The sequence below is a fragment of the Enhydra lutris genome, unplaced genomic scaffold (genome assembly GCF_002288905.1).
Source record: "Enhydra lutris kenyoni isolate GAN:26980312 unplaced genomic scaffold, ASM228890v2 scaffoldscaffold7, whole genome shotgun sequence".
NCBI lineage: Eukaryota > Metazoa > Chordata > Mammalia > Carnivora > Mustelidae > Enhydra > Enhydra lutris.
The window spans coordinates 2,939,492-2,965,371 of NW_019154091.1; the positions used below are offsets into that span (position 1 = coordinate 2,939,492).

At 40.6% G+C, this 25,880-nt stretch overlaps 1 protein-coding gene across 3 annotated transcripts in view; it reads left to right on the top strand.

Annotated features, from left to right (window-relative positions):
- The first annotated feature begins 21,749 nt into the window (after positions 1–21,749).
- The window catches only part of LOC111142162 (N-acetylglucosamine-1-phosphate transferase alpha and beta subunits), an 87,569-nt gene continuing 83,438 nt past the window's right edge, over positions 21,750–25,880 (top strand). For 2 of the 3 annotated variants that reach the window (XR_002640244.1, XM_022495156.1), the window contains exon 1: positions 21,750–21,962. Coding sequence is in view for 1 of the 3 variants with exons in the window: in XM_022495156.1 (XP_022350864.1) it covers positions 21,846–21,962 (117 nt within the window). In the remaining 2 variants the exon portion in view is untranslated. The remainder of the gene's footprint in view (positions 21,963–25,880) is intronic. The other variant, XM_022495157.1, reaches the window with a different exon arrangement.

The following is a 25,880-nucleotide window of genomic DNA, read 5'->3' on the forward strand; positions in this document are numbered from 1 at the left end:
TCCATTTCTCTCATCATGTTTTTGCTTACTGTATATATTTTTATCCATAGAGAGTTAAAAACTTGAATTATTTCTCCATCCTAAAAGTTGCAGTATCCCCTCTCCTTGAATGTGGACTGAACTTAGTGATGTGCTTTTGAAGCCCAGAGTATGGAAGGGAAAGTATCTCTACAGAGGAGAAATCTGGCAGATACCATGTTAATCAGATGATCAAGGTTAATATCACCATAATAAATTGATACTCTATATATTCATAAAATAAGATACAATAATAGGATATGATGAGAAGGTACATCACCTGTGTGGTATTTACCCCCAAAACCCATACCTGCAGTGTGGTCTAATCATAAGAAAACGAATTAAAGGCGAATCTATAAAATACCTGATTAGTATCTTTGAAGTTTCAAGGTTATGAAAAATAATAAAAGATTGAAAAACTGTTGACACATTAGAGAGGACAGAGGAGACGTGATGACTAAATGCAATACGGTATCCCAAACTGGATCCTAGAACAGAAAACGTCAGTGGAAACCTAGTGGAAAAACGGGATGTCTGGACAAAGCCTGTAGCTTAACTGATGCTAATGCAAGATATTACCATTGGGGATAACTGGGGCATGTATCTCCAATTCATGACATCTTTGCAACTTTTCTATAAATCAAATTATTCCAAAATAAATTTGCTTTTTAAAGTTAGAGTAATTTAGAGTGCCTGCGTGGCTTGGTCAGTTAAGCACCTGCCTTCAGCTCAGGTCACGATCCCAGGGTCCTGGGATTAAGTACTGCATTATGCTCCTTGCTCAGCGGGGAGCCTGCTTCTCCCTCAGGCTGCTCCTCCCCCTGCCTGTGCTCCCTTGCTTGCTCGCTCTCCTGCTCTCTCTGACAAATAAATACATAAAATCTTTTAAAAAGCAATAAATGATATTATTGAAATGATTAGATATTCACCTAGAATAAAAGTTCCTGCTCCTTTTTCATTGTGAGGTCTTGCTGGGAAGGAACTTCCCAGACAGGGACTTCATTTCCTCCTGGTGGGATCATACTGGTTCTTGCCAGTGGAAGATGTGAGTCACTCTCCAGTGCAGGTGGTGAAAAAGCCAGTATGTCTTCTCTACTTTTTCTCCTCCCCCATCAGCTGGCTGGATGCCAGTGCCCATGATGACCTTGGAAGCCATGTGTTATGGAGACCATCAACCTAGGTTCCTGAATATCTTTGTGAAACAATGCACTCCACCCAACCTCTCCCTCCACCACCACCGTTAAGAAACTCTCCTTTGGGTCTTTATATAGATGAGAAACTGAAACGTTTATGATTTCTGGATCTTTCTGCTACAGCAATTCACATTACCTTAACTAGTATGTAGATCTACTTCACTTGAATCTCTTGCCTTCCCTAACTAAATCAGGTTGACGTTACATGTAATTTCCAGACTCACAGAGAGACTCAGTCAGAGATTAGCAAACATTGGTATGAACAACAAACACAAGAGAAAAGTAAATAAAGATTATTACGATTCAATACATTTAGAATTAAAATAGTATATTTTTCAGTGAATGGCAGGGTCACAGGGATCTTTCCACCCAAGTGGCATGTCACTATTCCTCTTCCAAGAGTCCTTTAAAAAAGTCAAGTAAATTTATCTGAGTGAATGTTATCACAGCTCTGAAAAAAGGACATACATACTAATGTGTACTGCCTCTTTTAAAAGCACTTATATGTAAATTCTCTTTCTACGATCAGGAAGAAATTTAAAATACACTCTCGGGGGAAGGGTTAAGTAGAATCCCTTCCCTGTATTGCTGCTTCTGGCAAAGGGACATTGTCACCATGGGGATGTCATGATACAGGGTGTTGTTGGTCATTGTATGAATGGCCCACGCTGTGTGTGTGTGTGTGTGTGTGTCTTTTTTATATATATATATTTTATTTATTTGACAGACAGAGATCACAAGTGGGTAGAGAGGCAGGCAGAGAGAAAGCAGGAAGCAGGCTCCCTGCCAAGCAGAGAACCCAACTCGGGGCTCGATCCCGGGACCGTGGGATCATGACCTGAGCGGAAGGCAGAGGCTGTAACCCACTGAGCCACCCAGGCACCCCTGTGTGTGTGTGTCTTTATTATGGCAGGAACCCCTGAGTGGTGAATGGATTTGGGGCCTTGTTCCCGGGTGTGGAAAGCAGTTACCTCTCTGTATACAAAGGCAGGAAATTTCAACATGTTCTCAACACAACCGAGATTACAAAGTGAGCTAGATTTTTCTGGTGCTTAAACTCTACTCACTTGTACATAATTATCCTTTAAAGATATATTGTTCATTTCCTCTTTAGATTGTTCATCTGGCAAAGTTCCTTCAGGGTATTCTCCTAAAATGTAAATTCTACAAGGACAGGACTTCCTGTTTTTTTCACTGCTATATTCCCAGGCCTGGAGCAGTGTTTGACACAGGTAGCTTAATGAATATCTGATGAATGTATTCACCTCAGCAATGACCTGCTTCTGGATGTCTTCCCTAATATTCCCAATGTCTGACCTCTGTGTCACTCTTGTACATCCCAAAGCATCCTGGGTTACTTCTATTATATATTCTATTTTGTGTTCACAATTTTAACTTGTTGGCTTACCCACTAGATTCTCAACTTTATGAGCAGGAAATAAATCTCCCATATTGGCATCTCCCATGCCAAGCATTGGCACAAAATAAATGCTTAATAAATGTTTATTGAAAAAATATGCAGATAAACGCTTTCTACTAGTTTAATAATATTACCTAGAGAATCTTTTCTTTATACAATGGTACAGACCAACAGCATATTCGCATCTCTTAAGCCTATTAATCCCATATTACTGAGTACAGAAGTCAAAGATGAAGCAAAGGTTTAGAAATTTTTGTTACTCGATGGGAGAAACCAGAACCCTTGGTGGGAGTGATACCTGTTTGTGAAGATTAACTGATCAGGACAAGTTACTACGCATTTGGGCAATGTTACCAGATACTTCTTCAGTTTCGTACTATTTTCTGGCAGATGTTTTTATGCTACCAGAGATAAAGAAGAGAGAATACATTTGAGAAATTTGGGAATTTCCATTTTGACAATGAGAGAGAGAATTTCTTGTAAATTTTAAGAGGTTTTTTTTTCCCCTTCCCCTTATGATACTTTCTAAATGAACTTGCAAATATAGGAACTCATATGATCTGGTTTTCTCAGTTTAACTAATCTTAAATCTCTATTTGTGGCAACAGTACTATGTAGGGGTTTATTATGAGGTGCATTTCATACTCTAGTGACCATTATCTATGGAAAAACTGAGGTCTGATGTTCATGTTTACAATGATCTCATGAATTCATTTCTCTACACAGTAAAGATATTACAGAAGGGTGGGGAAGGTTTTGTCAGCTGTTCTTCTCTTAACAGTCTAGCATAAATTAGACAAGATTTAAAAAGGCTAGAATAATGACAGAAACATCAGGACAGCAGGCAATTATTTGCCCCCCTGTCTTTAAAAAAAAGGTAATTTTCTTGGAGTTTTTTTATAATTATTTTACTTACTAATTATGTCTTATTGAAGAACAAACCATCCAAGATTTGTGCTTAATTCATTCAACAAACATGGATTGAAGATGGACAATTTGTCAGATGTTGTGCTTTGGGACGAAGGATAAAGAGAACACTCTGTGCCTGAAGTCTGAGTCACACAGTTCAGATGAACTTGGTTTGCTTAGGGGATGAAAAGAGGTCCACTGTGACTGGAACACATGAAGATAAGGCTGGGTAGATTGTGGTGATGACATTGTGAAAGGCCTTCCACCGATACGCTGAGGAGTTTGGACACAACCTGGAAGCAACCTTTGGGGAGAAGGTGGAAGTTCACAAGTAGAGTGGTGGTATTATTGGATTTGTTTTCTCTGGTGAAAACTCCAGCAGGCTTTGGGTGTGGGGACCAGAGTTAGCACTGGGGATTAATGACAGGTAAGTCTTTCAAAGAAATGCAAATGTAAGGCAGTAGATTGTGGATGGAGAAAAGCAAGGTGATGGACAATTGGATGAATGGAATAAGCAAGAAGAACTGAAGATGAGATGGATTTAGTTTCCTGCTGGAGAGGCTCAGAGCATATTAATCATTAATTGAGCCAGAGTACACAAAGAGTACAGAGGATTATGAGTTCAGTTTTAGATATACAACAGTTTAATGAATAAGATGCTTGTAGGAGACCTAGGTGAAGACAACTGATGGGTAGTTGAAAATTGAGTTAGGAGGCATCAGTGGACACTGGGTGGGATACCACCAAAACATGGAAAATCAAAGGAGTATACACTGCAGTGAAATCCAACACAAGAGGAGGGGAGATTGGTTTGGGCAGATAATGATTGACAATTTTTGTTTAAAAATTTCATCATGGTACAAATAAAAGTTGGACTGCATTGGACTCAGGAGTAAAAACAGTAATTTCAGACTTCTATTCTAAGATGATAGGTTGAGAATTACACAAATACAAAAGGAGGACATGCTCATATTTATGGGTTAAGATAGAATCCTATCCAAGGAAGAATTTGAAGACTTCCTAGTACATTCATGAATCAATTAGGCTAATTAGTCTTCAGATTTACTCAAGTGAATTTTTGTTCTTTAGCAAGGGGGAAACCCTGGTTTGCAGTAAAGAGTTAAACCAAATGCAAAGGAGGCCTAGCTTCTTGTTTTGAAAGGAGAAAACACCACTCAACAAAGTGCCCCCCAGGGGCACCTAGGGGGCTCGGTGGGTTAAGCCTCTGCCTTCAGCTCAGGTCATGATCCCAGGGTCCTGGGATTGAGCCCCGCATCAGGCTTTCTGTTCAGCAGGGAGCCTGCTTCTCCCCCCATCTCCCACCTCTGCCTGCCTCTCTGCCTACTTGTGATCTCTCTCTCTGTGTCAAATAAAATCTTTTAAAAAACAAAAACAAAGTGCCTCCCAGGCCTGCTCAGAGTGGCTGCAAGGATGGGACAATAGTTGAAGACACAGAAGTAGCCTCCTTTGAGGGCTTGGATGGAGCCAAATCTCCCTTCCCTCACACACTTCCAGGAGGAGTGGAAGGTAATTGAGTGGTAACATGCCATGCCTTGGGGTCACTGTGAGTAAGGAGGTGGAGGAGCCAGAAGTGACTTGGCAGCCTCTACCACTGGTCTGACAGAGGTAATGTCCGAGTGCTCTTTAAGTTAGGGCCAAGGGGCCAAGTCAGCATTTGTGGACCACTGGGACCCAGACCAGCCAGGAGTGCAGGCCAACAGTCTTAATTCTGCACGTCCCAGCAGTACGTGTCCCCAGGGTTCCCAGTGACAGGTATTTCTGGGATATCAATACTGAGTTGAGGAGGGTCCCTGAGGTCCACAAAGGTTTCAAAGTGACAGAAAGATCTACTTTTTTATATAAGACTGCATCTTCCCACCAGAAGGGTACATGGCTTCTCCTGTGGAACCCAGACATCTTGAAAAGTAGGAGGGAAAAGGAGGATGAAATGGCTTTGATGGGGAGTTACAGATTAGATTATTGAATGTTTACCCAGCAAGAGACAGTTTTAACTAGCACAGACTAAGATCTTTTTACTTGGCAAGTTTAACTCTGATGGCATCCCATCTTACTGCTTCCCTTCTCCCTCCAGCCAAGTGGGGTGGAGAGTAGTGAGAATATAAATACAAAGGACCTACTATAATCAGTTGTGGTTTTGAAATTTTTAATCTCATAATTCTGTGAACTTTATATGAATTATCTCATTTAATCCTCACAATACCCTTATAAAACATAGTTATACCTATTTTATAGATGAGAAAACAAGGCTTAGAGATAGTAAGAGGGGACCAGTTATCAATCTACACTGATTGATTCCAGAGACTGTTCTCTTGAGCATTCAGTTTTCTTTTTTTCCCCTACAAGTCAAATAGAACATTTAATCAAAGAAGTTTCAGTAATTAACTGATTAGTTGAGGTTATATATATCAACCTAAACCTTTATATCAAGGAAATCCCAACCATCATCCATTCGTACACCAAATATTTTTTGAGGGCTTACTTTGTGTCCATCCCTGTGCTGACTGCTAGATGCATACTGGTCAAGAAATTGCATTTGATAAAATTGGGGTGGTCACCCAATAGGAAGTCAGGATCTCTTGCCCAGTTCTTGAGCCTGAGTCAGTTTTCAGAACTACCATCAGTTGACAGGGAGTTCTGACTCTCCCTATTCATCTACCTCTCTCCCCACTCATGCTCTCTCTCCCGCAAATACATAAAATCTTAAAAAAAAAAAAAAAAAAACAGCCCCCCACCCAATAAATAGATATGGCACACATTAACATATATGACTTGCAAATATATTTTCTTAGAATCTAGATTTCTTTGATGTTATATAATATATGTCAAAAAAAAGGTTTTTATTGGTTTTAGATTTCCTTGAGGAGACCAACTTGGTGACAAGTTGATTTTGTTGAGCCCAATAGAAGATAACAGTTTATAAGCTTTATTCTTCATAAGGGAATAGCTGACACAATAACAAGAGTGGTTTGGGTGGTAGATGTGCATAAAATGTCAAGATAACTATTTTTTAATTTTTTAAAAGATTTTATTTATTTGACAGAGTGTGTGAACACAAGCAGGAGGAGCGGCAAGCAGACTTCCCGCTGAGCAGGGAGTCCAATGTGGGGCTCAATCCCAGGACACTGGGATCATGACCTGAGCCAAAGGCGGACACTTAACCAACTGAGACACCCAGGTGCCCCTAATTCTTTAAAGAAGAGCAATGAATACATAGAGGAACATGCCATGTTTTTGTGTGGGAATACTAAATTCCCCAGAGACGTCACAGTCAGCACTTGGAACTGCAGAACACCAAAAAAGAAGGAAAGAACTTAAAAGCAGCCAGAGAGAAAAGATGGATGACCTATAACTACTGATTTCTCAACAGCAACAGTGGAAACTAGATGAATGTGGAATGATAGATACAGAGTCTTCACAGAAAACTATCTTTTGAGAATGAAAAATTGAAGATGTTTCAGATAAACAAAAACTGAGAATGTTTATCACCAAGAGACTTTATCACCAAGGCCAACAACTAAAGACTATATTTCAGGAAGAATAATTATTACAGAAGAAAGATCTGAGATTCAAAAAAGAGTGGAGAAGATGGAAGTTGTATAACATGTGTATAACTCAAAACACAAAAGTCTGTATAACTAGAAAAAATATCGTGTGCAGGAATTGGAAGATTCACTAGTATCAAGATCTAAATCTCTCCAAAAGGACCTTTTAATTATTTAATATAATCTGAACCAAAATCCCAATGGCCTTTTTTTTTGTAGAAATCGACAAGTTGATAAAATTTATGGAAAATCAAAAGATCTAAATAGTCAAAACATTTTTTAAAAGAAAAAAAGACTCAAATTTCAAGATTTTGTATAAAGTTCTAGTAATCAAGGCAGAGTGGTATCAGTGTCAGGAAAGATGTGAAGTTTGATGGAATAGAAGAGAGAATCCAGAAATAGACCCACAAATAAAGGTCAGATTTTTGAAAAGGTGTCAATTCAATGAACAAAGCAAAGTCTTTTCTGCAAAATGTGTTGTAATGATGTGCCAAAAAAAAAAAAGAAAAGAAAGAAAAAAAAATTACTTGGCTTCACACCATATACAAAAATTAACTCAGAATTAGCATAGACTTAAATATAAGAGCTAAAACCAAAAAAGTGTCTAGAAGTCTAGATGAAAAATATTTACGATTTTGGAAGGGACCAAGGGCTCTTAATTGGAATGATTTGGTACCAGGGTACACTTGGCAATGTTTGGATATATTTTTGGTAATTACAACTTTGGATGGGAAGTTGCTACTAGCATCTAATGAGTAGAGGTTAGGAACATTACTAAACGTTGTACAATGCACATGGCACCCTCACACACCAAGAATTATCCATCACAAAATGTTAGTAGTGCTGAGGTTGAGAAATCCCAGGGTAGGAAAATGGATAGACACAAAAATATGAACCACAAAAGGAAAAAAATTTGATTAATTTGGGTTTTACCAAAACCTTTTTCTTTTTCTAAGAAAGGAAAAGACAAGCCATCTAGAAGGAAGTATTTGTAAAATACATGTATGTGAACTGAAATGTTCACAAACTGATGAATGGAGAAACAAACTGTGGTACAACCACAAAATGGAAAGCTACTCAATAATAAACATGACATATCTACTGAGAGATGAAACAACATGAATGCACCTTAAAGACACAAAAAGACACAAAAAGCTATTTACCACATGAGTCCATTTATATGACATCCTAGAAAAGGTAAAACTATAGGTACAAAAAAAATGGCCAAAGGCTGGAGGTAAAAGCAGGAACTGACTTCAAAGGGGCATTGGAATATTCTCCGCCATGATTGTGCTGATGGTTACACAAATGTATACTTTATCAAATTCATTTAACTGTACATTTTCGAAGGGTAAGTTTTATTGTGTGTAAATTATACTTCAATAGGCCTGACCAAAAAGAAAAAGAAAAAAAAGAAAGAAGAGAGAAGAAAGGAAAAACATCCTTGCCATTGGCTTAATTCAAAAGCATAACACGTTATTAAAGTTACAGGCTAAAATTTAGTGATCACAGGGAATTTGGAAGTCTATGAAAATGCTATGTTCATATATATTTTGTAGTCTAGGCATCAAAAGGGAGAGATTTGCTCCATCTCTATAGTAATAACAGAAGTACAAATTAAAACACCAATGAGGTTTTTCAGATGCACCAATTTCCACCTCAGGGCTTTTGCACCTGCTGCCTAAAATAGCCTTTCCCCAGATTTTGACCAGGCTGCCCCTCACTTTGTTCACATCTGTTCGTAAAAGTCACCTTCCCGCTGACCCTTCCTGATGATGCTAACCCCCTGATGCCTTCATTCTCTATTTCCTTATTATGATTTGTTTTTCTTCATCACCTTTATCACCACCTAACACTATATTGTATATTAACCTGCCTATTTTTTTTATTGCCTGCCTGCCCTTAGTGATTACATGCCCAAAAGGGAAAGAACTGTGCCTTGATTGCTCCTGGATTATCTTTGTGGCCTAGCATGGTGATTGGAACATTATAGGCTCTCAATATGTATTTGTTAAATAATCAAATACATGAATAAACAAAAAATGATTTTATATTGTTTTCTTTGCACCAGATGTATAAAGCTTTAAAAAGAGTATTGTGAGAGATATAAGAAATCTGAACCCTCATATTCTGTTGGAAGAGTACTGATTGGTGTAGCATTTTTTTGAGGGCACCTAACCAATATCTATTAAAATGTGCGTATCTTTTGACTTAGCAAGTCTACTTCTAGAGTGTTTTGGGCAGAAATACTTATACAGATGCATAAAAATTTAAGAATGAAGATATTTCCTGTACCATTGGATATAGCAGTGAAAAATTATTTTGAAAGTAAGGGAGTCACAAAGTACATTTCATTAAATGTAGTAAGAGGTGCAAGGTAGGAAATATTTTTTGTATTGTAAATTTAATAAAATATGCTTAAACTTAAAAAAATAAATTAAATCTGCAAAAAATAATTGTCAGGAAGAGTATACATCATTATGTTAACAGTGACTACCCCTTGGGAGTAGCAACAGGACCTAGAAGGGAATGAAGTCTTTTTTAACTTTTTACTATATACACTTCCCTTGTTTTTATTTTTATAAGCTGATTTATTCTGGAATAATAAAATGTAAAGGTCAATTTGAAAAAGAAGAAAGCTTGTTGAAACATGTACTGAGGGGGCGCCTGGGTGGCTTAGTGGGTTAAGCCTCTGCCTTTGGCTCAGTCATGATTGGGTCCTGGGGTCAAGGCCCGCATGGAGGGGGCTGGGGGTTCTGCTCAGCAGGGAGCCTGCTTCCTCCCCCCTCTCTCTGCCTGCCTCTCTGCCTACTTGTGATCTCTGTCTGTCAAATAAATAAACAAAATCTTAAAAAAAAAACTGAGGAAAAGAACAACAGGAAGAGCTGTAAGAGTTTTAGTCTTCTTTGGCATATTCTATTCTAAGAATATAACACTTTCTTTTTTAATTTCTATACAATTTTATTTTATTAACATATAATGTATTATTTGCTTCAGGGGTACAGGTCTGTGAATCATCAGTCTTACACAATTCACAGTACTCACCATAGCACATACCCTCCCCAATGTCCATCACCCAGTCACCCTATCCCCTCCCCCTCAACCCCCAGCAAACTTCAGTTTGTATCCTGCGATTATGAGTCCCTTATGATTTGTCTCCCTCCCCGGTCCTATCTTGTTTCATTTGAATATAACACTTTCATAAGAAAACTGAACTTTAGTTAAAACAAAAAGAATGTTAAAATTCATAGAAAAATGCATGATCATAAGTATTTGGGAAGCAGACACTTTTGATTCTTAACCACATTTGCTAGAAATTATCTGTACAGGGCATCTGGGTGGTTCAGCTGATTAAGCCTCTGCCTTTGGCTCAGGTCATGATCCCAGGGTCCTGGGATCGAGACCCACACTGGGCTCCTTGCTCAGCAGGGAGCCTGCTTCTCCCTCTGCCTGCTGCTCGGCCTGTTTGCACTCTCTCTCTCATAAATAAATAAAATCTTCAAAAAAATAAAATAAAATTACTTCTGAAAAAAAGAAAAGAAATTATCTGTATAGACAGTAATTCATTGGTAATTTTTCACCAGAAAGAGAATAGTTAGGCTAACAGGTTATGTTCCTATCATACTCTTGTTATGATCATTGAAATCTCAGTGATGTGCTTCCTGGAATTGGGCCATTTTGGAAATTATCATTGTGGATGCTGCCACTTAGTGGTGAAATGTGTTGACTATTTATTGTCAAAATCTGTAATTTGGACAAGGGATTTAGATAAATTTTAAGATCATGTCTGAATCATTTATTCACTTTATGAACACCTGAGTCTCTTACTTAATAGAACACGGATAAGTACAGAGAGGATCTGAAGAAGTATCAAGAACAGACCTTGCCCTAAAAGTGCTTATCATCTGTTCAGGACACAAATACATACTTGAGAATTTCCATACAATCATGATGCAATATTGAGTACCATTAAACCATGAAGTCTCACATTTATAGAGGATCTTAACAGTGGTCTGGTCCAACCCAATGAAATGATTAATGCCACATAAGGGATAGAGACTTTATGAGCAGAAAAGATCATTGACTGAGGATTGTAGTGTTTTCCGAGGTTCCAGCCTGAGAGATCAGGAGAGTAATAATACCCTTGACAGAGGCACAGAAGTTTAGGTTGCCTATTCTCCATTTGCTCCCAGATTCATTCCCATACCCTTTGCTGACCCCATAGATGGATTTATCCAGCCTCTGCTAACCTCTGGCTTCAACCAATGGGAGGCACCAGTATGAGATTGAAGGGTGGAAACAAATTAAATTTGGGGAATTTCTTTTCTGCTCCCTCACTGCCTGGCTGCATCCCTTCTCACAGTGGCTGCATTTCTTACCAATCTACTACTATATCTCCTATCAGACAGCACCCTCCCCCACTCCAGCTCTCACAGATTCTGATTCTTAACCACATTTGCTAGAAAGTCTATTTCCTTAAAGACATTGTTAAATATTTCATTTCCTTTTAGACATTTCCTTAAAAATATTATAATCTTGTATGGAACAAAGTGTAGAAGGAGAAGAGCAGAGCACATAGGTCTAGTCAATGGATTAGACCACTTAGAGAGGGCAGGAGGAGGACTAGTACCCAAAAAAGAGAGTGATCAAAGAAGAATCAGGGAAGTATTCTGTTCTGAACACCAAAGTAAGACAACATTTCAAGAAGGGGTTAATGGGGGCTCCTGACTGGCTCAGTCAGTTAAGCATCTGACTCTGGTTTCAGCTCATGATCTGACTCTGGTTTCAGGTCATGATCTCATGCATCGGTGAGATCGAACCCTGCATCAGGCTCTGCACTCAGTAGGGAGTCTGCCTGTAAGATTCTCTCTCCCTGTTACTGCTCCCCCCAATAAATATATCTTTAAAAAAAAGAGAAAGGTTTAACGAAGACTCTATCAAATACTGCAGTAGTGTCAAGGAGGGGACAAATTTAAAAACACTACTGGATCTGTTAGGACTCATTATCTCAGTGGAATTTCATTATTTCAGGGGCAGTTTTAATAAGAGTAAGAATAGCAATTAGGTTGTTAAAGGTTAGAGAAGGAGGGCACCTGGGTGGCTCAGTGGGTTAAGCCGCTGCCTTCAGCTCAGGTCATGATCTCAGGGTCCTCGGATCGAGTCCCGCATCGGGCTCTCTGCTCAGCCTGGAGCCTGCTTCCCTCTCTCTCTGTCTCTGCCTGCCTCTCTGTCTACTTGTGATTTCTCTCTGTCAAATAAATAAATAAAATCTTTAAAAAAAAAAAAAGGTTAGAGAAGGAACTCAATTTAAAAATGGGCAAAGGGAGGGCACCTGAATGGCTCAGTTGGTAGAGCATGTGACTCTTGATCTGAGGTTTATGAGTTTAAGACCCACATTGGGCAGGAGAGCTTACTTAAATAGATAGATAGATAGATAAATAATGGGCAAAGGGCTTAAACAGAAATTTCACCAAAAACGGGTGCCTGGCTGACTCAGCTGGCAGTGTGTACAACTCTTGATCTCGGGATCATGAGTTCGAGCCCAACAGTGGGCACAGAGTCTATGTAAAAATTAAAATTCACCAGAGATAAAATACAAATGGCTAATAACGTTGGGAAAAGATGCTAACATCATTGGTCATCAGGGAAACCCAAAAAAATGCATATCAAAACTACACTGAGTGATTATAACTAAAATGACAAGACAATGCCAAGTGTTGGAAAGGATGAGAAGAAACTGGAAACTTCCCGCTTTGCTGGTGGGAATGTAAAATGGTACAGCCACTTTGGAAAATGGCTTGGCAGTTTCTTAAAAAGTTAACTACACTGACCATATGACCTAGTAATTTCATTCCTTTGTATTTACCCAAGAGAAGTGAAAACATAAGTCCACTCAAAGACGTGTATGTGATTGACTGTTCATAGCAGTATTACACATGATAGTCCCAAACTAAAAACCTTTTAAACATCCATCAACCAGTGAATGGATAAACAAAATGTGGTAGGCATACAATGGACTACTACCTTTCAGCAGTGAAAATGAATGAACCACTGATACATGTTACAACACAACGTCTAAACATCATGCTTAGTGACAGAAGTGAGACACAAGGACTAGATATCACTGATATTGTATGATTCCATTCCATTTTCTAGAAATGTCTAGAAAAGACAAATTTAGAGAGATGAAAAGCAGATTGGTGGCTGCCTAGGGTTGAAGGTGGGTGTGCAAATTAACTGCAAATGGGTACAAGAAATGGAAATATTCTAAATTTTTTTGAAAGATGTTATTCATTTATTTGACAGAGAGAGTGAGAGATCTCAAGCAATGGGGAACAGCAGAAGAAGAGGGAGAAGCGGGCCCCCAGCTGAGCAGGAACTTGATCCCAGGACCCCGAGATCATGACCTGAGCTGAAAGCAGACGCTTAACGGACTGAGCTACCCAGGTGTCCCAGAAATATTCTAAATTTGTACCAGAAATATTCTAAATTCTGTGTTATGATGATAGTAGAATCACCCTACAAACTTACTAAAATCATTGTTGGACCTATGGTATGTAAATTATTTTATGGTATGTAAATTTTTATGGTATGTAAATTATACATTGATCCATTTGGTTTCTTTAACAAGTTAAATAGGAAAGATTCAAGGAAATTGAGGAAAAGGAATTAAGGCAATGAGTGGAAATAGAAACAAAAACGTTATTCTATGATTGCTCAACAGACGCAGAGGCTTTGACTATGACTTTTTGTTTGAGATAAATGTCTTAATATGAAAGCATGTTTCTAGTTTAACTAGAGGAAAATTCTCTAATTAAGTAGCAGTGAATTGCACATTGTATAGTGAAAAGAAAGCTAGAAGAATGATTTTACCTGTAGAAACTAGATCAGTAGAACATGAGACGGGAAATGTGAGTAAAACTAATCTTACCTTATTTGAATTGCAATTTTAGTGCCATTGCTTTAGACATTTTATGGATTTATTTATTTTAAAGTAGGCTCCCCACCCAACGTGGGGCTCTAACTCACAACCCCAAGATCAAGAGTTGCATGCTCTACCAACTGAGCCAGCTAGGTATCCTTAATGCCATTTCTTTAAATTAAGAACTCAGGGGTGCCTGGGTGACTCAGTTGGTTAAGTGTCTGCCTTTGGCTCAGGTCATGATCCCAGGGTCCTGGGGTCAAGTCCAGAATCAGGATCCCTGCTCAGCGGGGAGTCTGCTTCTCCCTCTGCCCCTCCTCCCACTCATTCTCTCAATCTCTCTCTCTCTCTCAAATAAAATCTGAAATAAATAAATAAAATCTGAAAGAAAGAAAGAAAGAATGGAAGGAAGGAAGAAAGAAAGAAAGAAAACTATAAACCAGTAAGAAAAATCATGGAGATCAGAAAATCCTAAAGGCTTGGAGATCAGGAAATTGATCACCCATCAACCGTTAGGAAAGCTGAACAAAGAGATTTTAGGCTGAATTTGTGGGAAGAACGCCCCAAACCTCAGCCCAACTGAGCTGCCAAGGGGGCTGCCAACTCCACCATAGTTAGGAAGAACAGGGGCAGGACTTTTTTTTTTTTTGCAGATGGGGGAAGTCACTTCCAGGTGTGTTGGCTTCAGGACGGACACCACGTCCCATTCATCTCATTAGCAAAAACAGGTACCCTTTGTCCTGCCTCTCCCCCCTGTCTCTCCCAGAGTAAAACCTTCTGTGAATTCATTTGATCAGGATGATCTAAATCACATCTGGAACCCTGCTTTCATGGATGTGCCAGGTATCAATTGTTGCTTCTCAGTTCTAAATTCACCTCTCATCACCAACTCTCTGATACCTGACTGGACTCAGGCTTTCACCTTTGTTAAAGGAGAGAAGGGAGTTGGGGGAAATCGGAGGGGGAGACGAACCATGAGAGACTGTGGACTCTGAAAAACAATCTGAGGGTTTTGGAGGGGCTGGGGGTGGGAGGTTGGGTGATCCTGGTAGTGGGTATTATGGAGGGCATGTATTGCATGGAGCACTAGGTGTGGTGCATAAACAATGAATTCTGGAACACTGAAAAGAAATTTAAAAAATAAATAAAAATTGAAAAAAAAAGATGATATCAACATGGGCCAGCAGAGGGCGCTAGAGAGATTTTTGCAGGAAGAAGAGGGCTCTTGGTTTTTCCTCCACCTGCTGCATGGTGGGTTAGCCTACCAATAGGAGAAGACATCAGTGATGTTCTGCACAGCAGGGCACGCCCAGAGAGCACAGTATGGAGCCACCTTATCGTGGTTTTCCTGGTGTGCACATTGTGTCCAAGCCCACACCCACAATGGAGACCCAGATCCCAGTGTGCAGTTGCATTCCATGCCGACATTTATGGGATGCAGTAACACTAGTACGTAAAGGGAATTTTGTAGTTTTGAAACATTAATAAAGAACAATAAAGACCGAAAAAAATTGAGCTAAGTATTAAAGTTGAGAAACTATTTCAAGACCAACAGAGCAAATTCAGATAACAAGAGGAAAGGAAATTACAAAGATAAAGACATAAATCAATAAAATAGAAAACTAGAGAAAAATAGGATGAGCCGAAGAGTAAGTGAAAAAAAAAATTAGGAAAAAACAGAAAATACAAAGAAGTAATACATAAGATGAAGCAAACAGAAAGTAAATCACGGTAAACATTAACAGAGATTTTAAAACCTAGATGATTTGAGTACATTTCTGGAAATATCCCATGCCAAAATTATCCGGGTCCAAATAGTTTTCAAAGTGAGTTCTAGCTCAAAATTTAATTTTGTTCTTCATAACATTCTAGTTTCCTTCAATTCAATTCATCAAAACTTTAAGATCTGTGAGGGGCTTAAACTCACCACCCTCGGATCAAGAGTCACATGCTCTACTGACTGAGCCAGACAGGCACACCTAATTCATCAAAACTTTAATAGTTGCCAACTCTATACTTGGTGCTTTTATCAGTAAGTACAAAATATATTGACCCATATGATAAATTTTTATCACTTGGCTAATATCAGCAAGGCACAATGCTATGGGTGTGATATAGTTATAAACAAGATAGGAAAGTCTCTTACCTCTCTGATGCCTATATTCTGTGGATGAAACATACAAAAAAACCCACAAGTAAATATCAAATAAATAGAATAAAGTATGAGAAATTATATTTGTTTATATAGATGATGTATTTGAATTCACAAAAAAATACACAGTGGGCCATGTTATGTTTTGGCTCTTGAAATTCTATCAGAAACAATTAAATTTCTTAATTATTGTTGGGCTGGCAGAAAGAAAGGGCTACTTAAGATGGCGAAAGTTCCCGCAACAAAACCTGAGCTCAGACAGGAGAACAAAGACCCAAGCAGGAATCTGAACCCCCCCACCCCACCCCAGGCTCCCGTGGACCAATGGGACCCTGACAAGTGGGAATCTGAGACCCCCGCCCCGGGCTCCAGTGGACCAATGGGACCCCGACAAGCAGGTGAAATATCCGAATAAGGGAAACTTGCCAAAAGACCCCTGAACTCCCCTCGAGGCCCTTTAAAAGCCCCCTTCTCCCTGCCTTGGGCGCGACTTCCGCCACTCTGCTTTCCAGAGTCGCGGAACCTCACCCGAGGGTGCCCACCTCCTCCCAGTGCAATTTTCCTGGCTCCCCTTCTCCTGAGCCCTGAAACTTCGCCAGAGAGTGCCTTTAATAAATCTTGCCTTGCACCCACTTTGCCTGGTATTGTGTTTATCTCACCTGAAAAACTTTACAATTATTTTATCCTATTCTCTGTTTTTCAAAAAATTAAAAACTGTCCTGAATTTTTCTTTTATTTTTTTTCCTGAATTTTTCTTTTAGAACAAAGAAAGAAGGGATACGTTCACTTAGAACAGGTCTGTGTTTTATGAACATATAGCATGTATCCTCAAAGGAGGCAGGGGACAAAAATCAAAAACATGTTTCCTGGCAAGAAGCAAGTTTTTCAAGTCTGAAGCTTAAAAGTAAAAGGATTTCACAAAGTGAACATTTAATCTTTTTTACCTTGAATAAGGGAAGGACTTAGCTAAATACAGATTCATCAGAAGTTATTTTAACTTGGCTTAATCTGTTAGTTAAAGCTCTTTGTTTGTGTTCAGTATTCTTATCCACTCAAGATAAGGCCTTCCAAGTACACCATCTTTATATACAACGTGTATGTTTTGTAGGCCCAAGGCAAAAGTTTCCACTCTGTTTTGTGCATGACCCTTTCCTTTTATTGTTAATTTTTCATCAAGCCCAAGCCAAAGGAGACTCAAGCAAGGATGGTTGGTGTTTTAGGGCCCAATATATAAAAGCATTCTCCTTGTCTCGAGTTTTGAATGAAATGAGAAAGCCATGCAAGAATCAGACAGCTAGAAGGACACCTGGGTGGCTCAGTAGGTTAAGCATCTGTCTTCAGCTCAGGTCATGATCCCAGGGTCCTGCGATGGAGTCCCACATCTGGCTCACTGCTCAGGGGGGAGTCTGCATCTTCCTCTCCCCCTCCACTCGTGGCATTGCAGGCGCTCTATCTCTCTGTTTCTCAAATAAAATCTTAAAAAAAAAAAAAAGAATCAGACAGCTAGAGATCAAAGTGTTAGCTTTAGTACTTAAAGTGTTAGCTTTAGTGCTTAACAAAGTTAATTGGACAATGTTGTTTTATGTCAGTGGACAAGGGGGCACCCAATATTTCATCCCTGAATGAGACAGAGTTTCTAGGTCCTTGCTCAGGCCCTGGCACAGATATTCCCATGCTTGGCAGAGAGTGGATCAGAACTCTTGTCTCTGGCAGATCAGTTCAATTCCCTTGCAACCTCACTGTCAGGTACACTCCTCCTTTCCTGGGGTGGGGGGAGGGAAGGGAGACCAGGAGTATAAATAAAATGTTGGGGAGGGGAAAGTGTGTCTTGAAATGAAAGACATTACTGAAAACACCTTGAGACATCTCTGGTTTTATTCCATCATATGTTACTGTCCAAAACTCCTTTTCTGAAAAATGCACTGAAGACACACCACAGTTTAATCTTTGTCTCAAGTAAACAATTAAAATTTCTGATGATCTCTTGTAGCATTCTAACTGATTTTGATAAGATTCTGCCCATTCCAGGATTTATCCCTTTGGAGTAAGGCATTTACAAGTACACAGGGATAGGGAAAGAAGAGAATAAATCTTGCGTAATCGATCTTACCTTGGTTTTAATCTTACCAAAATCCAAACTATTAGTCAACAGTCTGTCGCTCTAATTTGTGCATTTCATACTCAAGTGCCAGGTAGGTAGTATCATTGAGGCAGCTAACATAACTGTGTAACTCAGGCTAATATCTTTATTTCTACACATACACAAAACCTCCTCCCCCTTTTATTTGAATCATGTGGCTCTCTCTACCTTCTGTTTACCACTTTTGATAAAGATGTGTGTGCAAAGAAATCTTTCCTACCTGTAAAATAAGCTGTAGTGAAAGGCTACAATAAAGGTCACTGGACTCTGAGCCTCAGGGCTGGGGAAATGAAAGGGAGACATGGACTATGGTGAGCACATGCTCCGAAAAAAGGAGGCAGGCAGTCCCTACTTAGCCACAGCTGATCACTGTCATGCAAAATGGTGGCCAGAGTGTGGCCAGATTTGTTCATTTATTCAAAATAAACTAGAAATTACAGTTAAGATTTGTCAGTGAAATCTCACAATTTTAAAACATTTTTAAAAACTTGCAAGTCAAATAAAACTTACCTGCATGCCATAGGTTGATCATGTGTGATGTGACTAAATTACTCTTTCTTATGCCCTAGCAATAATCAGTTTGACTTCTTTTTTAAAAAGTATTTTTTTCTCTCATTTTTCCTTAATATCATCTGCTAAAGTCACCTCTTCCTTGGGAGAAGAACAAGAAATTAACTCTTAACTTTTTTTCTTTCTCTCATCTGCCAGGAGCTGAGACCCCAGACAACAAAATTTGTCAGAATTGTATTTATTAGATTTTGAGAGGACTGAGAGGTTTGTTTAAAAGTGAAACTCATGGATTTCGGGTTCCTGGCAGTCTTTTTGTTTTCTTTTTTTTTCTGGCTTTTTTAGGTTGCCAGATTTTTGAGATAAATGAGATGCCGTTGTATATTTTTTTACCCACTGTTCAGAAGCTGATAGTCTAAATCATTTCCACAAATTTCATGCTGCTAGATTAATCTTCTGAGAGGTATTTAATCAGATCATTCTCATGGTGAGAAGCCTCACTGCTTATTAGAACAAAGCTAAATATTCTTAACTTTTCTTATTTTGTAGTTTTTTCTTAACTTTAACTTTTATTTCTTTTCTTAACGTAAAATATCCCAGGCACTTAAGTGCTTTCCTGCATTATCTGATTTAACTCCCTAATATCTCTTCAAGGTAGCTACTTGACATGTATCATTTTATACCCACATTTATTTTACTCAGGTTCAACGACACTGGCTCAGGAGGGAGAGAGCAAGCAAGAGTGAGTTCTCCAGAAAAAAGGGCTTCAACAAAACTTCTGACACCCTTGAAGCTCTCTGGTTGGAGCATAAAGAGGCAGAAGAAAAAAAAAAGCAAACAACAAAGCAAACTTTCTCAGACGCAGAGCTTCTAGGTAGGGTCAGGACTAGGGGCCAGGGCTAGCAGAATGAGGCACTTGCCTTGGGTGCAAAATTTTAGGGAAAGTCCAAAACTCACTAAACAAGATGAATCACATTTTAATGCCTTTTTAAAAGATTTTATTTATTTATTTGTCAGAGAGAGAGAGAGAGAGAGAGTGCGAGAACAAGCACAGGCAGAGTGGCAGGCAGAGGCAGAGGGAGAAGCAAGCTCCCCGCCAAGCAAGTAGCCCGATGTGGGACTCGATGCCAGGACTCTGGGATCATGACCTGAGCCTAAGGCAGCCGCTTAACCAACTGAGCCACCCAGGCGTCCCATTTTAATGCTATTTTTTTTAAAGACTTTATTTATTTATTTGACAGAGAGAGATCACAAGTACACAGGCAGGCAGAGAGAGGAGGAAGCAGGCTCCCCACTGAGCAGGGAGCCCAATGGGGGGCTTGATCCCAGGACCCTGAGATCATGACCTGAGCTGAAGGCAGAGGCTTAACCCACTGAGCCACCCAGGCACCCCTTTAATGCTATTTTTTAAAAAGCTCAAAATTAATACAAAATATCCACCAAGAACAAAATATCAAAATCTTAAACAAAGAATCTTTCTTGACCTTGCACTTGCAGTACAACTCACTTCCCCTTACCCTCAGCTGTGTTTTGGAGCCAAGTTATACTGTTCAAATCTCAATTCTGTCACATACTGGTTAAGTGATGTTAGACAGTTATTTAACTTCAATTTCTTCATCTGTAGAGTGGGGATATTAACAGTATGTCCCTCATAAGGTTGTTTTGAGGAATAGGGGAACCCTGCCTACAGTAGATTCTAAGTAAATGCTGGCCATCATTATTGTGGAAACAAACACTGCAATAGAGTCCTGTTGAATGCTAGATGGTTTTATATCTGTTACCGTGCTTGAAAAGCCCTCTGAACTGTGTTTCACACTACTGCCATAATGTGTCATGTATGTAAAGCATGTAATCAACTTTTCCTAAAGAAGGATTAAAAGAATTGACTAAAAAGTGTAAATGCCTTACCTTGGATTGATTTGTTCATTTCATCTGGCCATCTAATTAAGGGCATATTTTGAGTATTTCCTTAAGCTGCTTCTGAAGATAATTCTAAAGATGCTATAAATGATGGCGAGATAGGCTATGTGTATGTACTGTTTTCCAGGGTGACTAGATCAAGGCAAAAATCATAGGAACTAGAGTCTATTGGGAGAAAATGAAAATGTCTCCCAAATAAGAGGAACCGAGAGGAGGCCCTTCCGGAAATCACCTGGTGCCAAAGTAGAATTGACTACCGCCGCCTTGGTTCCCCTCCTATACTTGGCACTATTTCTGTCTTAACTTTGTTTGTACTTAGTGTTTTGTGCCAGCCAGACTCTCTGGCAACAGCTGCCAGGTCTAGTTCATTTTTTAATACCCAACACCAAGCACTTGCCAGGCACCGGACACTCACCACACATTCAATGACTACAGGAATGAATTGAATTTGGGTTTGGGTACTTTTAGCCTAAAGGTTTCCTCTTTCAAACAACATAGTTAGAGACAGAGGGTAAAAGAGCCTCCTAGAACATCCCCTCTTGGCAATGAAAAAAATGATTTACCACAATTTTTCATTTACTGTAAATGCATAAACAGTTTTGTGCACACAAGTACTCATAACGCCATCTGTGGCACAGCGACCTTCCAAGGTCGGGTGCGCTCCCAGTGCGCCCCCAACTCACTGGGCAGATCTCGGCCGAAGCGAGAGGCCGCCGCGCACGCGCGGATGGGAAGGGCACGCGCCTGCCCTCCGCTCCTCCTCCCCTCCGCTCCTCCTCCCCTCCGCCCGCCAGATGGCGCTGGCTGCCCCACTGCCACCGTCGCCGCCGACTCTCACAGGGCCCAACCGGGGCGGTGCCCGCCACCTCGCGGGCCGCGGGTCCGCCTCCGCCGCGCCGAGGGCGTGGGCTCCCGGCTCCCGGAAGCGGCGGCCGCGGCGCGGAGCCGAGCGGGCGTCGATCCTCGGAGTAGCAATGCTTGGCGGCCGCCTCTTATGACCTGAGCGCGGCGGCCGGTCAGGGGCCGCTGAATGGCGGCTCGCTGAGGCGCGGCGGCTGTGGCTGCTCTGGGCGTGGCGTGGCGCGGCGCGGCGGAGGCCTGATGCTGCTTAAGCTCTTACAGAGACAGACCTATACCTGTCTATCCCACAGGTATGGGCTCTACGTCTGTTTCGTGGGCGTCGTGGTCACCATCGTCTCTGCCTTCCAGTTCGGAGAGGTGAGTAGCGGTGCGGGTGCCCCGGCCGGGACGCCCTGGACCAGTACGACTCCGCGGCGCCCCAAGCCCCTGCCCATTAGAGCCCCGCGGCGCTGCGAGCCCAGGCGTGCTTGCCTCATCCTCGCTGCAGCTGCGGGGACAAGTCCCAGAGCCTGCATCCACCCCCCCCCCCCCCCCGCCCCGAATTCCTAGAACTCAGATCCCCCCGAGCTCTGGTTTCACATCTGGGATCCAGATCTGGTCCTCCCGACGGTTTGAGGGATAGGCGCTCGTTCAGCCAGTTCCCTTTGCCTCCAGGTGTTTTCTTCCGGCTCCCCAAATCGTTTGGTTTTCTCCCTCAGGCCTGTCCTTCTCCACGAAGCCGCCTCCCAGAACCCAGAGTCGGTGTCTTTTCCCATTCCTAAATTCTCCAAAATTCTCATTTCTTTCCCCTCTTACAGGTTTTTTTTTTCGTCTCTGTTGTCACCCTCCTGATCTTCTCGCTTTTGACAAAGGCACTTTGTCTTCATAATCTGGTTTCTTTCCGGAATTCAAAACTTTCTCCAATGGGTGTATGTTTCTTTGTACGTGAATTTGAAGTGAGGACAGGGTACTGGCTCCAAATTTAAAGACTTAGTTGTAAAAGGGATTTTTTTTTTTTCACTTCTGCTCTGTTATTGGGAACAACACCAGTTATCCTGTAGAGGCTCTCCTGGTAGATGTGTACACAGGGATGTGAGAGATGTGTTGGCAGCTGCAGACATTCTTCCCTATCTCGAGATCAGCTGAGGCTAGGGCCCCTTCCTCTGACTAGGAAGCCTTGTCTTGGACTCCAGCACCCAGCCTCTTGGGCCCTAGTACAAGTCCTTCGGTCATGGGTTTTGCTAATAATTTAGACTCTGGATCACACAAGGCCGGCCCCTCTTGATCTGCTCTTAGTTAATGTGCAATAAAGTAGTTTGGTTAGACTCTCTAAACTCTTTAGAGGGTCCACACAACAGGTTTGGGGAGGTGGAGACACCCAGGTTTAATAGATTTTTATGCCTCACTGGGTAATAGACTAAACATTTTCTTGAATGAAATAACCCTTTGTTTTAGGTTGGGTAGTTATTATATTATTGACAGTCTTATATGGTGTTTATCATAAACGAGTTTACAGAGGCTGGGTAGGTCAGAACTGAAAGAGTACATGTATATGATTTTAGAGAACACATTTGAAATAAGTAACAACTTGGAGAAAAGTTGTATTTTGAAATTGTTAGACGTCTATTTCCTTGTTTTAATATTTCCTTTTTTCTTTTTTTTGGTAGGAGGTTGCAGAAGGTTTTAAAATTAAGAGAACAGAATGCCACACTATACATTTGCTTAGTCTGTACCCGTGCTGCATTATAAACTTCATAGGAGAGGGTGTTCTTTGTTTAACTACTGTAATCCTGACGCAAGCACTGTTCCAGGTACTCCTGCATAGGCAGTCTAAATATTTGTTTAATGAGTGAATGAATTTATTGTGTGGCATGCTTTCCAAGTGCACACTTCTATAGTTCTCGTTCTAGGGGCAAATGAAAATAAGTCTTACAAGTCAGTGAGAAAGTGCCCCAGACATGTAAATGTTGAATATGTCCCTAGTATTATACCACAGCTCTTCTTTGTTTCATATACTGCAGTTTAATACAGTGAATGTATCTATGCACAGTTAAGTGTCTTATTCTTGGTGGAAGATATTTTTTTGTCCCAGAGTAATTTTAAGTTAGCTGTTTACTAATATCTCTGCAGTGTGAAGGTGACTTAAGGCAATCAGTTGCTAGAATTTTTCATTTTATATATTCCATGTCTGGTTATTTACCAAAAGAAAGACATCTGTCAGCTTTGAAATGGGCCACAAATATTAAAGTTTGGAACATACAAAAGAAATAATAGGTGAAGAATGTCAACACGTGAATTGGGAGGTGGAGACAGCTGGCTCAGTGCCGCTCATATGTTGCCTGTAGTAGAATTTCTTTCTTTCTTTTTTCTTTTTAAGTAGGTTCCGCACCCAAAGTGGGGCTTGAACTGATGACCTGGAGATCTGAGAGTTTTGCAGTCTACGGACTGAGGCGGCCAGGCACCTGCCGTAGTACAATTTCTGCAGCACAATGAAAAAAAGGAGCCGTGGGATTGGGCAGATCAGGGTTTGAATGCTGGTGCCAGTATTAGTAATAACAGCTAATATATAGGGCTTACCAGATACTAGGCACTCTCTTAACTGCATTACATATATTAACTCATTGAATCTTCACAACAGCACCCCTATGAGGTGGGTACTATTATTATACCCATTTTATAGGTGATGAAATTAAAGCACTTGCACAGATTAATCCAGCCAGTTACTAGCAGAGGGGGGCTTTCAACCAAGGCACTGTATGGTTCCAGAGCTGTAAGCACACATCTTCATGGTTTCTTACACAGTCTGGGCTGTCTTTTGTATGATCTTGGAAAAGATACTTAACCTTTTGAACCCCAGCTTCCTTATCTTTGAAACTGAGATACGATTAAATAAGACTTCTTTTGCAAGGCACCATTCAAGGTTCTTGGCACGTATAACAGACTTTCATTAAATGGTAGTAGGTGTTGCTGCTGTATTATCATCAACTATTTTATGCCCTTGTCCGTATTTTGAAATAAACCCTTGAAGTAGAATACTCCCACCATACAGTTAATGTTACCAACTTGTTAATAACTTCACTAACTGCAGTGGATGAAAGAAAGGACTAAGAAGGGCCTTGTTAACTGTGAATTCATTACTATTTCCCCCCCTTTCAGTATAAGTGGTATTGGCTGCTACCTTTTTTTTTTTTAATTTTTTAATTTTTTTTTATTTATTTGACAGACAGAGATCACAAGTAGGTAGAGAGGCAGGCAGAGAGAGAGGAGGGGAAGCAGGCTCCCTGACAAGCAGAGAGCCCGATGCGGGGCTCGATCCCAGGACTCTGGGATCACGACCTGAGCCGAAGGCAGAGGCTTTAACCCACTGAGCCACCCAGGCGCCCCGGCTGCTACCTTTTGATAAGCCCTTTGTATACTCATCCAAATTTTGAGGAAGAAAAACAAAACTGAGGGAGAGAAGTATTAACACATAGCATTTTTTAAAATTTCCCTTTAAGCTGCTGGGGCAGTTTCTGGAGAGCTCTTTTTCGGAACTCTGGTCAAACAAAAGCAGAGCTCCTTCCAAACCCACAGGGAGAGCCCTCAGGGTGGGTACTAATAGCTACTGAAGTATACCGCCTTGGGGTGAGGGTAGGAGATAGGAGCTTATCTAATGTAAACTAGTTGATTGGACAAATCCTGTGACCTCTGGGAGCCTCAGTTCCCACACCTGCAAATGAGAGCACTAGATTACTATGCTCCTAAAATCAATTTTAGCTCTGAAACTTCAGCTTTTAAATATTTATCCTCTGTTGGTTGATTTTTTTTTTTTTTAAGATTTCACTTATTTATTTGACAGAGAGAGATCACAAGTAGGCAGAGAGGCAGGCAGAGAGAGAATGGGAAGCAGGCTCCCCGCTGAGCAGAGAGCCTGATGGGGGACTGGATCCCAGAACCCTGGCATCATGACCTGAGCCGAAGGCAGAGGCTTAACCCACTGAGCCACCCAGGCGTCCCCTTCCCTTTTTTTAAAAGATTGGTTGATATTATATAAACTTTAAAATGTGTGTTTTTGAAGTAAAATTTTATTACTTAAGGGCCATCATTATTTAGTTGAACCATTTGTAAAGAAATCCACAATCCCTTCTCTGAAAATTCTACTGAATTAACCTTATCATCAAACGTGAGTATCTATTACAGTGAAACATAGGAGTATTCTCACTTATTTAGGAAATGAAGACTAGGAGTGCATCGGGCTCTCTGCTCAGCGGGGAGCCTGCTTCCTCCTCTCTCTCTCTGCCTGCCTCTCTACCTACT